The sequence below is a fragment of the Benincasa hispida genome, chromosome 12 (assembly GCF_009727055.1).
Source record: "Benincasa hispida cultivar B227 chromosome 12, ASM972705v1, whole genome shotgun sequence".
Taxonomy (NCBI): domain Eukaryota; kingdom Viridiplantae; phylum Streptophyta; class Magnoliopsida; order Cucurbitales; family Cucurbitaceae; genus Benincasa; species Benincasa hispida.
This window is the reverse complement of record NC_052360.1, coordinates 64,700,913-64,715,007: the sequence shown is the minus strand read 5'-3', so window position 1 is coordinate 64,715,007 and position 14,095 is coordinate 64,700,913. Positions and strand designations below refer to the sequence as shown.

General features: G+C 34.4%; 1 protein-coding gene across 2 annotated transcripts; it reads left to right on the top strand.

Moving 5' to 3' along the window:
• Positions 1 to 4,989: 4,989 nt before the first annotated feature.
• Positions 4,990 to 13,054, top strand: LOC120067300 (ISWI chromatin-remodeling complex ATPase CHR11). 2 transcript variants are annotated; one of them, XM_039018842.1, is made up of 25 exons: positions 4,990 to 5,280; positions 5,582 to 5,722; positions 5,815 to 5,921; positions 6,405 to 6,517; positions 6,610 to 6,707; positions 6,899 to 7,078; positions 7,171 to 7,392; positions 7,844 to 7,978; positions 8,076 to 8,358; positions 8,439 to 8,512; positions 8,768 to 8,988; positions 9,069 to 9,156; positions 9,239 to 9,332; positions 9,482 to 9,670; positions 9,788 to 9,819; positions 9,919 to 9,995; positions 10,095 to 10,184; positions 10,339 to 10,408; positions 10,535 to 10,589; positions 10,677 to 10,732; positions 10,800 to 10,965; positions 11,690 to 11,868; positions 11,963 to 12,178; positions 12,273 to 12,371; positions 12,464 to 13,054. In XM_039018842.1, exons 1-25 carry the CDS (start codon positions 5,065 to 5,067, stop codon positions 12,479 to 12,481), a joined length of 3,219 nt encoding a protein of 1,072 aa, XP_038874770.1. In that variant the 5' UTR covers positions 4,990 to 5,064; the 3' UTR covers positions 12,482 to 13,054. The 2 variants fall into 2 exon arrangements, with proteins under 2 accessions (XP_038874770.1, XP_038874769.1); XM_039018841.1 differs by having other exon boundaries at positions 10,674 to 10,732.
• Positions 13,055 to 14,095: the final 1,041 nt, after the last annotated feature.

Below are 14,095 nucleotides of genomic sequence, written 5' to 3'. Positions count from 1 at the left end.
CAAAGTTGTGGGAATGGTAAATAAATACAATAAATTAAGACATCCACATACCTATTACATATGTCCTGTTTGCCCTAGATTATACAGAACTGAGGCTTGTAGAATGCAGAAAGTTGTTGAACAAAACCACTGTAATTATCAGACAAATGAGCATAGGATAAACAAGTCTATAGAGGGTACTTGATAGAAGTACTTGATGCCACGTAACCATTTGAGAACAAAAAATTACAATGATAATCTCTCAAATAAGAAGGAGGTTTGAAAACCCGAGAAGAACAGTGAGAATTCAAAACTCTTTCTGTATCACGGTCATGCAAGGAAGAATCAAAAGAAGGCAACCTAATATCATTTACAGTGATAACATCATTAATCCGAGAGTTATCATGCACAATAGAGACATTATCATTCACAGTAACCATAATTTCATCATCATCATCTTGAGCTACCAATGGTACATTATTATGAGATACAATAGATAGAGTACCAACAAAACCAAAGGACTTTGGTATGCCAATATCATTAAAGGGTTATGCCAGATCAATATCATTAACAACTAGACGAAGAGGAAATATATGCTCATGAAAGATAACATCCCGAGAAACAAAAAATCATCAATGTTCAATGTCACAAAGTCTGTATCCTTTCGTACCAGAGGGGTATCCCACAAATACTACAGGTATGGCTTGAGGGTCAAACTTGGATCTATGAGAGGGCAAGATGAAGGTAAAACACAGACATCTAAAAGACTTTAGCATAAAATAATCAGTTGGTTTACCATATAATCAAGCATACAGAGTTTGCCATTTTAAGAGAGAGGAAGGTGTATGATTGCTAAAAAAAATAGCAGTAAACACACAATCAGACCAAAATTTTATAGGTATTCGAGATTGAAATCTCAAAGCTCAAGCAACATTCAACAAATGTTTATGCTCTCTACAACAAAATTCTGCTCAGGCTTGCCAACACACGAAAATTGATGGACAACATCCTTAGAACTAAAAAAATATGTGAAAGCAAGTTCTGGGGCATTATCAGACCTAAACCACTTGATAGGCATACCAAACTTAGCTTCAACCATAGCAAAAAAATTGAGGAACTATAACAAAAGCCTCACTCTTCGCTTTCATCATAAATGTGTAGGGATCGATCCCAAGCGAAAGCGTGAGAACACCTTGCATTCAATTTTTTTTTCATTTTAAAGAAACAAAAGACAACAAAATAAAATAGAATAGAAGAGGATTAACACCATACTAAGCATGCATTATTAATGAGAATCAAAAGGGATGAATGATTCTTACTTTTGTAGATTCTCAAACTTCTTGAAAATCCTCTTGTTCTTCACATGAATGTCTTCTCAACAATCACCAAACAAACTACTTATACTAACCGATAGTACAAGCGGTAAGTCCGAGGTCAAATCTCAGGGAAGCACAAAAGATTAGTTCCTCGGAGCACATTTTTAGTTAAAGTGGTAAAAGGAGGGAGGGAGAGGTTGGTGTGGATTAGATAAGTCGAATTGCAAGAAAATATGCAAGAAAATAAAAGATAGAAATGCAATTAACAGAGATACTCTAGCTTAAAGAACGAATATTGGAATGACTCAATGTAATCTTGTTTATTGAATTATTCGAATGCAATCTTGTGATTCTTAATTATGCCTAGTCCAATTGATTGGACATCCAATCAATGGTCCTAATTACCTAATTAGTTAAACATGCTAGATGAATCCATACTAAACACATTTACCTAATCGCATTACGCTCTAGGGCTTACGCTAGGATGCATATTTAGTTTCCATCATCTAACGAAACATTCAATAAGGTTTTCCTTAGGTCAATAGGAACAACACTATTCGTTATAGACAACTAATCGCAGGCCTATCTAACCTTTTGCTTCTTATGGATTCACTAACAATTTCATGCATATATTGCTAGATAATCCCAAACATTCAATCATAAATCCTCAAGTAGTTTGTTAGACAATCAAGAGAAAATATGATTATAAAGCGATTCAATCAGAAAAGAAACCCATGGTCAAGATATATAAAAATGCATTCAAATAAACCTCTCGGAATTACAAAGAGTTCAATCCAAAATCTTCTAAACTAGAGAAAACCCTAGAACTTACCTTCTCATGGGAGGAAGAAGACAAATTCAGGCTCTATCTGAACTAATTACATGAGAAGAAGGAAGAAAATAGAGAAAAATATAAGTTGAGAGGTGAGAAGAGGATAAAATCGACTTCAAAGCTGATTGGGAGGTTGATTATTTGATGATTTTCCACCTTAAAACAAAGAAGAAACGTTTTATACAGTAGTCGCAATGTCGTGACACTGCAACGTAGCATTGCAATGCTACGAGGCCTTGCGCGTGCCTCTATCAAAATTCGGAGTGTTGCAACACTATCTTTTTTTTTAGCATTATGGAGGCTACTGTCTTGTAGCGTTGCGCAATGCTTCATCCAAGGGCATTTCATTATTTCACATCCTTTTAAAGCTAGGTTGCTCAGTTTAGCTCCTAACTACTCCAAATTAACCCCAAACAACTTGTAACGACTAATTTTACCTCCAAGATACTCGATGCCTATAAAATCATTAAATAAACACATTAAACGTAGTAACGACCTAGAATTAAGAATAGGAAAATAGCACATTTTCAATGCCATCAACACTCCACTTACTGATGAGTGCACGAACGAATGTTGATCGACGATGAAGAGGACAATAGTCGGCAAAATGTGATTGGCGACGAGATCTAAATTCAGTGTCAATGGTAGGTTGGGACTCCACAAGGAAATTGGGTGTAGAAGCTTCAAGATTGCTCTAATGCCATATTGAACCAATCAAAGTGTATATTCAAAGAGATGGAGCAGTGAAATATTTTAGTTCATTTTATGTACGCGTGTGATGAGAGTGAGATGCACATAAATAGTACATCTTGAGATGGACCCATATACAACTCATGATAAAACTATAATTTTCACTATACTTTGCAAAGCATAAACTATAATTTAGTGTCTTTATTTATTTAATTGATTTTGTGTTTTGAATAAAACTACAAAATGTACTCTCCATCTCCGAAGGGGCAGAAAACCCATCGTTGTCTTGATTGTGCTACCAGAAGCTCTAGGGAAGTCAGAATAGGAGAGTGCCACCCCTCTAACCATGCCTAACCACCCTTACTTCAACCCAGTAAGTTGTATTCGGTAGTAGATAGATCCAAGTAAATCGAATTTTAAGTTAAACATTAGCCTAGAAAGTCAAGAGAAAAATGGGTACCGACTTGATTGGTATAGTTAAGCATGTGGGTTTATTGTGGAATTTTTCCCCCTTCTTTTGCCTTCTTTAAAAATAAGTTAAATGATAGATATTTTAGTTGGAGAAATGGTAGGACAATGTTTTATTCCGTTCATCAACTAAAATGCTAAAACGAGATAGAAGGGGAGTGTGAATCTTCTCAAATGAAAGAGTATGAAATGCACTACAACACAAAGAATATAAACAACAATCAAGAGTTAATATTATATTTGTTGAATAATGTATGAGAGTGGAAGGTTCAAATCCTTGATATATTGGTCAAAAGTATGTATACCAAGTTGTACTCAAATTGATGTATATGACAATCAATGATGAAAAATATGTCAATATGTCGATATATATCCATAAATCGAAGGGTTTGATATTGATAGTAAATATCTATGGATATCTGTAATATATTTTATAATACTTGTAAAGTATACAAATACAATCTAGTTACTCGAACATGAACAAAAATACCGATAATAATATTTATAACTAAGTTTGAGAGTAAATATAACTTAATTATTAATCTAAATAAATTTTCTATGTTTTTTGACTCACATAAATATCCATTGATATACCATAAAATTGAAATCTTGATATCGACATTGACGTCAATATTTTAATCATCGATGACAATATAGTGTCTTGATACTATTGGATACAATAAAAGGACATATTAACCATGTAATTTAGATTATAATTTAGTTTTTAAACTTCACGAAGCACAAGACAACATAAACATTGCGACACACAAGTAGATGAAGGATACATAAATGAACCGATGCCATATCGAATGAAAGAGATTGTGAAGACATGCAAATATGATTAATAAATACTTAAAGAAAACAGATAACTATTACACCTATATCACAAAGTTGCACTTTTATTTTTCGGTAACTTAATTATATAAATCTAAAAATTAAGCACAATTTAGTCGAAGTAATTATTTGTGTTAAAGTGTTCTATGTATTCATTAAGGACAATTGGTTGGAGGACTCAACACCAATGAAGGTAGGTAGAAATGAGAGGTTGCATCATTTCAAAGGAGATGTGACCTAGCTCTGATGCCATAAAAAAAGTATAAAACCCTAGAAGAAGGAAACATACATAAATATATCTTATATTCTCATTAAAGTCTAAAAGGCAACGGCTGAAATATATTGGCAACTTTAGTAAATGATACATGTCAAAACATAAAAAGAGAGAGATTGTAAAAAGGCCAAAGAAGACAAGACAAAATAAACTAACGATTACATAAACACAAACACCATCAATCAATATGTTTCACTCCAGTCGACATCTCAAACCAAATAAGGTGACGTGACTAGGTTACTAGAGATGTAAAAGAATGTCAAAGATGTGTACCAAAATGCAAATTCAAAAATTAAGCTTAGGACGTTAAAGTGCAACTAGATTTAAGGTAGTTGCTGTTGACCAGGAGGGCATTTATGAAATTTCAATCATCCCAATGGGCTAGGTGGGCCGGCCATGTTAGGTCCATCAGAAAGACCCATTAAAGGCCCAACCCAGCAATAGGCGGGAACTCCCAATTTCTTTTTATTGGCGGGAAAATTATGTTACCAAGTAACAAAACGTTCCGAACCGCACATCTCCGTTGATTTCAATCCAACGGCTATAAAACATCGATGTTGTCAATTTCTCGTTTTATTTGGTCAGTGGCTCGAGAATTAGAAGTTGGTTCACTTCTTTTTCACAGAGGATCCTCCTTTTCGAAACCCACCCCCGGCGTCCGAGAAAAAGCTATGGCGAAACCCTCGAAGCGACAGGCGTCTTCCGATGAAGCCATGTCCAATGGCTCGAGCTCGTCGGAGGAAGAGGAGCAAACTAACGAGCAGATCAATGAGGAGGAAGACGAGGAGGAGCTCGAAGCGGTCGCTCGGTCGGCAGGCTCTGACGAGGATGAAGCTGCCGACGATTCTGATAACGATACATCACCGGTCGAAAATGGCGATGAAGAGGTAAATTTCGAATTGCGGTCCTCAATATAGGTTTTCATTTGTGTTAATTTTACTCGGATCTCGGTAGGGTTTTTTATTTTTAATTTTCCCGCACCTTCTCTGGATTACTTCATACGAAGGTTAGATTGACTAGGTTTTGACAAATTTTTGGTCTGTAATTTTGTTCATTCGTAAATTTGGAGGAAAAAGAGACTGGAGAGCTGAACATATGGTGGCGTATCTTAAGTATTGGCTTATGCTTCTATTTCTGGAACTGTTTTCTTTTTTCGATGCTGTACATTATTGTTATCTTTTTGAACAGGATGGAAGTAACGACGGCCAAGATGATAAAACTGATATTAGCCGGCGTGAAAAGGCCAGACTAAGAGAAATGCAACAAATAAAGAAGCAGAAGATTCAGGATATGTTAGATGCACAAAATGCTGCCATTGATGCTGATATGGTTTGTGAAATCAAGGATACCCTTGAAATTTGACGTCGTTCCTAGTTTTGTGATAAATAACATAACATTTAGTTAATGTTCTGGACTGGCAGAATAATAAAGGGAAGGGACGCTTGAAGTATCTTCTGCAACAAACCGAGATATTTGCTCATTTTGCTAAAGGCGATCATTCTTCTTCCCAGAAGAAAACGAAGGGAAGGTATGAATTATCATTTGAAGAGCCTTACAAATGTTGGTTTGCTTCTTAGTAGCTTAAATAGTTAAAATGGTCGTTTTTTGGTTGCAAAGCAGTTGTAAATAGGAGTATTGTATCCATGAAAGTTGGTCTTCTATATAAAAAAAGCTCCTTATCTGGCAATCACTTAAACTGTTATTTTATTGAAGAAACTTTAATCTCAACCACCATCGTTATTTAGTTTCTTTACAGATTTGATCATGTCTTCTTCTCATAAATGTTGAGGGTCTAGGGACACTAATGCTGTGTTTGAAAGTGTGCCATTTGGGCACGATCACATTTCCTGTTTTGTTTTTGCACATAAGCACGTTTTGCATTTTCATCTTGATTATAAATTGCTTGGAAATGAATAAACACATATTATTATGATGATTCATTTTTTTAGAACTAATGAGATACTTATTGTGAGCATGTTTAGTAATAGCTATTGCTTTGGTAATAATTCAGGGGTCGCCATGCATCAAAACTAACTGAAGAAGAAGAAGATGAAGAATACCTTAAAGAGGAAGAAGATGGTCTATCTGGGACTGGGAACACTCGTTTAGTTTCACAACCATCTTGTTAGTTTTCAACATATTCCTTGGGTTTTACATTTCCTTCAAAGTTTGGGACATTTAGAAAAAAAATTATTGAGGCTGACGTTTTATTGCAGGTATCCAAGGGAAAATGAGGGATTATCAACTAGCTGGATTAAATTGGCTCATTCGACTATATGAAAATGGCATAAATGGAATCCTTGCTGATGAGATGGTAATAAACAGATCCATGGATTCAACATTTCTCGTCTTTATTTAACTTTGAATATGCTACTATATTTATTTTCTTATGATATTAAAGATCTCTTACAAGTTACCTATAGTTAACTACTTTTGACTAAATATTTTAATTCAGACAGTATGATACATTAATCAGTGTGCTAATAAATGGTGCTTTTCAATTAGGGGCTTGGCAAGACATTACAAACCATCTCCTTGTTGGGCTATCTCCATGAGTACAGAGGCATAACAGGCCCCCATATGGTAGTTGCACCAAAATCTACTCTGGGAAATTGGATGAATGAGATTCGTCGATTTTGCCCTGTCTTGCGTGCTGTAAAGTTTCTTGGAAATCCTGATGAAAGGGTATTTTTCTCCATTCTTTAAAATATGGGAATTTTAGTGATGTTAGATTGTGATTTGTGCTGAAGACTATGTCAATCATGCACTTTCTGCAGAGGGATATACGGGAAAATTTACTGGTTGCTGGGAAATTTGATGTCTGTGTTACCAGTTTTGAAATGGCCATTAAGGAGAAGTCTTGCTTGCGTCGTTTTAGCTGGCGCTACATTATTATTGATGAAGCTCATAGAATTAAGAATGAGAATTCCCTCCTGTCAAAGACAATGAGGCTTTATAACACCAACTACCGTCTTCTAATCACTGGCACACCGCTTCAGGTATCTAAAATTCTTTTTCCCATTGTGGAAGTATGCTGCCTGCTTTGGATATAACTATGTAAAATTTTATATTCTGAGGTCAGTTGTTGGTCGCGTATATTCCATTGTTAGATATCCAAAATTATTTTGATTTTTTTAATGTAATTGTTTTAAATGGTAAAATTGTTGGAAATATTTTCAAATGTAGTAAAATGTCATGTGATAGACAATGATAGACATCTATCACTAACACTGATAAATGTCTATCAGTGCATTTTGCTAATAAGTTGACTCATTTTCTTATATTACATATTTTAAATAACAATATCTGCTTGGATATCTTCTTTGGAAGAGAAGTGAAATTGTTACACTTTGTTCTTTCTCAGTCTATTTATGTCATTCCCTTTCTATCTTTCTTACTGGATTGTAATTATGTACAATTACATAATGGTTTTTTTATCCTATTTTTCAGAACAATCTTCATGAACTATGGTCTCTCCTCAATTTCCTTTTGCCTGAAATATTTAGTTCAGCTGAGACCTTTGATGAATGGTTTCAAATTTCTGGGGAAAATGATCAACAGGAGGTGGTTCAACAACTTCACAAGGTACACCTAAATTCATTCTGTGCATTCATCTATAGTTTAATATTTCAACATCTTTTATCTCACATTCCTTTTTCTCTCCTATTTTGCACCTTGGTAGGTCCTTCGGCCATTTCTTCTTCGGAGGTTGAAATCAGATGTAGAGAAAGGTTTACCTCCAAAAAAGGAAACAATACTCAAAGTAGGCATGTCACAGATGCAAAAACAATACTATCGTGCTTTGCTGCAGAAGGATCTTGAAGTTGTTAATGCTGGTGGTGAGCGTAAACGGCTACTTAATATAGCAATGCAACTCCGGAAATGCTGTAATCACCCATATTTGTTTCAAGGTGCTGAACCTGGGCCTCCTTACACAACAGGGGACCATCTTATTACTAGTGCTGGTAAGCTTTGTGTTCAAGGATGCATGATGATGATCTTGTTTTAGTCACATTCATTAACACTGAGCATATTTCATTCATAGGTAAAATGGTTCTTTTGGACAAGTTGCTTCCAAAACTGAAAGAGCGCGATTCTAGAGTCCTAATATTTTCACAGGTAAATATTTTCTCTAACATTACATGTCACAAGTGAATATTTTCTTTAACATTACATGTCCAAAACTGAAAGAGCGCGATTCTAGAGTCCTAATATTTTCGCAGGTAAATATTTTCTCTTACATTACATGTCACAAGTGAATATGTTTTCCATGAATAGAATCACTTTAGCACTGTGGATTTACCGTTTGTTCTGTTTGGTTTTAGTATTATTATTTAAAATTTTGGCTAAGCTTGACACTTGCGTGAATTTCAGATGACAAGGCTGTTGGACATTCTTGAAGATTATTTAATGTTTCGTGGATACTATTACTGTCGAATTGATGGTAACACTGGTGGTGAAGATCGTGATGCATCCATTGAGGCCTTCAACAGGCCAGGAAGTGAAAAATTTGTTTTCTTACTATCAACCAGAGCTGGAGGTCTTGGTATTAATCTTGCTACTGCAGATGTAGTTATTCTTTATGACAGTGACTGGTACATCTCTTTGATCAAAATTATTGCTGCTGCCGCTGTCACTCCCTCAATATGCTTCTGATGGTCAACATTTATTTCAGGAACCCTCAAGTTGATCTGCAAGCACAAGATCGTGCTCACAGGATTGGTCAGAAGAAGGAAGTTCAAGTGTTCCGGTTTTGCACTGAGGTAAACAAAGTAACTTAAGTTATATCATAGAGAGCTCAAACTTACTGCAGCATTAAATGTAATTTATTCTTTAATGGAACAGTATACCATTGAGGAAAAAGTCATAGAAAGGGCTTACAAGAAACTTGCCCTCGATGCTTTGGTGATTCAACAAGGACGTTTAGCAGAGCAGAAAAGTAAGTGCTATTTTCATGTGTACTTCACTGCATCATTGAATGCTTAGCATATATTTTATTTGGTTCCTTGTATCTTTTATCACGTATCATTAACACATTGTTCATCTCTTTTATTTATTTATTTACTTATTATTATTTTTTTACAACAGCTGTCAACAAGGATGAGCTACTTCAAATGGTGAGGTTTGGTGCTGAGATGGTTTTCAGTTCCAAAGATAGCACCATCACAGATGAGGACATTGACAGAATCATTGCAAAGGGAGAAGCAGCAACAGCAGAGCTTGATGCAAAGATGAAGAAGTTTACAGAAGATGCCATTAAATTTAAAATGGATGAAAGTGTGTAACATCCTGACATAAACTGACTATTAGCCTCTTTCTGTTTGATCATTTTCTGCTTTCTTTCAAATATTCAAGTAACGAGTTTTAATTATTGTTTATGTGTGGTCTTGGCAGCTGCTGAATTGTATGATTTTGATGATGAAAAGGTAAATGCCATTATATCAGATTCTTGTAAATCACTTCCAATATTATTCAAAGGCTATTAAAGATAATTTTCTTATTGTTTTCCTTGTGTCTTGATGAAGGACGAGAACAAATTTGACTTCAAGAAAATTGTTAGTGAAAATTGGATTGAGCCACCTAAAAGGGAGCGGAAGCGCAAGTAATGACTTCAAATTCTCTCTTTTACTACATTACATGAACTTCATACTTAATTTTATAATCTTTGGAAAGCCTGACTTTGTTTTCTCCCTCCTAATAGTTACTCAGAATCAGAATACTTTAAGCAAACAATGCGGCAGGGTGGTCCAACAAAACCAAAAGAGCCTAGGATACCTCGCATGCCTCAGTTGTAAGGCTCTTGAATTGGTGGTTGATTTATTTTGGAGCTCTAGTTTTTTGTTTTATTTCTTATTTTTATATACTTACCTGTCTATCTTTTTCCAGATTTATATACTCATTCTATTTATGTCTTTCACATGGGTATACGATACTTTTGTTTATAGGCACGATTTCCAGTTTTTTAACACACAAAGGTTGAGTGAACTCTATGAAAAAGAAGTGCGGTATCTCATGGTGAGTGTAGAATTCTTCAGTATTCCTTTCCGTTTTACATTAACTACTTGTGTTTATTATTCAGCAGTTTTACTTGCTTTATTTATTTCTTCCTTTTTAATAATCATCCCTGTTTTGAATGCTCAGCAAACACATCAAAAGAATCAGTTGAAAGACACAATAGATGTTGAGGAGCCGGAAGGTATGTTACTACTATATATGTTTCATCTCCCCTGTCCATATTTTTCTTTTATGGTATGGCTAATCTTGGAAATGATAATTTTAGAAGTGGGCGATCCTTTGACTGCTGAAGAGCTGGAAGAGAAGGAGCGACTTTTAGAGGAAGTAAGTGGATTTATGTTTTAATAGTTTGTCTCAGAATCACTTTACTGAACTTGATTTTTGGTTTTAGGGATTTTCTTCATGGAGTCGCAGAGACTTCAATACGTTTATTAGGGCTTGTGAGAAATATGGACGAAATGATATAAAAAGTATTGCTTCAGAGATGGAAGGAAAAACGGAAGAAGAAGTTGAGAGATATGCGAAGGTCTTTAAGGAGAGATACAAAGAGTTAAATGGTAAATAGATCCATCTTATGATATCTTTGTGCATGTGATAGGACAATGTTAGTTCTTGATGTTTATCATAATTGGACATAGGAAGCAGGATATATATTTTTTTTTACTATTTTCTGAAACTAACTTTAGATAACTTATCCTGAAATGTGGCATGAGACATTTTCTGCATGTAAATTTACTCCGTGTCATCTCCCATGAAGATAGACATGGTGGCCATCATGGTTTCAAAGCTTTGTTAATGTCGCTCTCGAACTATTTTGGTTGTTTTTCTTATAATTTTAACGAGCTGTGGGTTTTTGTTTAGATCTTTGGATTTGAGGTGCAGCTCAAAGCATTTCATTATAATTTAACAATTGACGACTTGATTAGTATAAATCAAGGAAAGTGCTTCAACTACTTTTGAGAAAATCTAAAACTAGATCAACATATACTTGGACCTCTTTGTTATTGCGACACTTGATTTATTTTTTAGCACAGCTAACTTGATGTTCAAATTGCTTTAGCAATATAAAGTCAGCCTTCAATCAGCTAGTTAGTTTTTGTTTGGGCTTATTAGTATTCTTTATATTTTCATGGCTGATGTATTATCTATAAGTTTGCCTAACGCTGAGTTGGGTTTGTTTATTTCTCACAAGAATTAAAAAACAAATTTGTTTAGTTTTTTTATAGGTTATAATCTGCTACTATTCGAAAAGTTGCTAAGCCTTTTACATGAAATTTGTAGATTATGATAGAATCATCAAGAACATAGAAAGAGGGGAAGCAAGGATTTCCCGTAAAGACGAAATAATGAAAGCCATTGGCAAGAAACTGGATCGCTACAAAAATCCATGGCTAGAGCTCAAGATCCAGTATGGCCAGAATAAAGGGAAGTTGTATAATGAAGAATGTGATCGTTTCATGGTGGGTATTGGGATGTTCTGAATTCTCGTCTGGAATTTGCCAATATGTTCTTTTGGATATTGAATTTCCAAGGTGCTATCTTAATGTTCAACAGATATGCATGGTTCACAAGCTTGGTTATGGAAACTGGGACGAACTGAAGGCAGCATTTCGCACATCACCCTTGTTTCGCTTTGATTGGTTTATCAAATCGCGAACGACGCAAGAACTTGCAAGGAGGTGTGATACTTTAATTCGATTAGTGGAGAAAGAAAACCAGGAACATGACGAAAGGGAGAGACAGGCCCGTAAAGAAAAGAAACTTGCTAAGGTTCAATTTGCAACCATCATTTTGATCCAACTCGTTTCTTTGATTGTCTTGCGTATCATGATGTTTGCTGAATCTGAATTCTATTTTGTTTCAGAGTATGACGCCATCAAAGCGTTCCTTGGCGAGGCAGACTGAGAGTCCAACTAACCTAAAGAAGCGGAAGCAATTATCAATGGATGATTATGTAAACTCCGTAAGTCTCTAGATGATACCATTTCAAAGTATTGTCCCATTTTGCCTAAAACTAATAAAATAGTTCTAACTTAACTGTGTTCTTTTGCACAGGGAAAACGGAGGAAGTAACCTCTTTTTTAATTCTTCTTTTTGGATGGGTTGGGTAAGATCCATCATTTATCTTTTTGTTGAGGCAAAACAACTGTCTTCCACATCTTTTGTTATAGCCTCAGGTGATTACTATCTAGAAGTTCACGACCTTGAACAGGATCTGTTCTATAGTTGTACGTGTTCTTGAGTTCTATTGTCTAGAAGTTCACATCGGTAGCTAAAAAGCTTTAGAGATCCCTCCCCATATTTTTGGGATAACTTCTCGGGGATTGATTAGATCTGTAGGTGTAACTGGAAGGTCTTGTATAAAATTATTAGAGAGAACAGAACTTGGTTCTGCTAATATCTTGTATGCCATAGTTGATTTTTAGTTCGAAAACATTATATTCTTTTTGACAGATGATGTGAATGCATCAAAACATTGAGAGAAAAGGTTGCATCGTCGGCCATGGGAAAGTCTTATGACGAACAAATTAGAGAAAAAGCTGTCGCCAAACTGACGAACGTGTAAGGGATGTCTGATAATAACCATTTCTAACTTTATATCCTAATTGAAGATTTTCAGGCTGCTAACACTAGACTGTTTGAAAATTTTCTTGATTCTCTTAGCTTTACTTGAATCCTCTCACAGACTCGTTTGGCAGCTCTTGAATTGAATCTGAGCTCACACTGCTTATTTTTTATGCATGGAATAGTAAATGTGGTTACACTTTGTTTTGTTTTTGTTTTTGATGTCCATTCATCTAATTTGATGATTAATCATATGGGTTCTGTTTGGTAATGATTTAGTTTTTCTTTTCTTTTTTTGAAAATTAAACTTATTTTATTAACATTTTTTACAATGATTTACATCTTTTTTTAATTATAATTGAATTCTTAGTCAAACTTCAAAGACATGATTTTTTGAAAGTTGTCTTTTTTATTAGTTCTCAAAATTTGGCTTGGTTTTTTAAACTATTAGTGAAAAGTAGATAAGAAAGAAATTTGAGATTAAAATAGTATTTATAAGTTTAAATTTTTGAAAATGAAAACAAAATTGGTATCATGAGGTCTTAGTTTTTTGAAAATAATTTTATGTACTCATGGGTGTGTTTCAAATATTTCGAAGTTTTGAATACTAAGGAGTTTTTATAAAATTGTTGTGTTTAGAATTGGTTTTTGTTTTTTCAAGATTGGATTGGTAGTTTTGCTTTTTTTTTTTTTTTTTCGTCCCTAGAAGAATAGAGCTCATGTACAAAGAATGTAATGATGCTGTTCAAGCCTAGCAAAAAATGTTCAAAATTCTCTTCTTTTTCTGTTTTTTCCTTCTTTCAAATGTCATTCAAAATCAATTTGTTTTTAATGTATGATTTTTACATTTCATTGATTTTGAACAATTAAAGATATGGAGAGAGAGGAGGTCAAATACCTACTAGGTATTGAAAATGTATTTCAAATATTTAGATGATTTTTGTAAATCATCTATCTCAAGAAGTATTTGTGAAGTAGTAGTTGATTTAATCTCTTCCAGAAAAAAGTAGTTAATTTAACATTTAAGTATTGAAAGACTCAATATTGTCATAAATCATGTTCGTAACTCAAATAACATAAAACATGTGTATTCAAAATAAATTGATGTTAATGATGGTTATA

Bases quoted from the DNA above. Each gene is read 5' to 3' on its own strand.
- LOC120067300 (XM_039018841.1), top strand. From the start codon at position 5,065: ATGGCGAAACCCTCGAAGCGACAGGCGTCTTCCGATGAAGCCATGTCC. The intron at 7,979-8,075 runs GTACACCTAAAT...GCACCTTGGTAG, and splicing joins TGGTTCAACAACTTCACAAG to GTCCTTCGGCCATTTCTTCT. The intron at 10,733-10,799 runs GTAAGTGGATTT...TTTTGGTTTTAG, and splicing joins AGGAGCGACTTTTAGAGGAA to GGATTTTCTTCATGGAGTCG.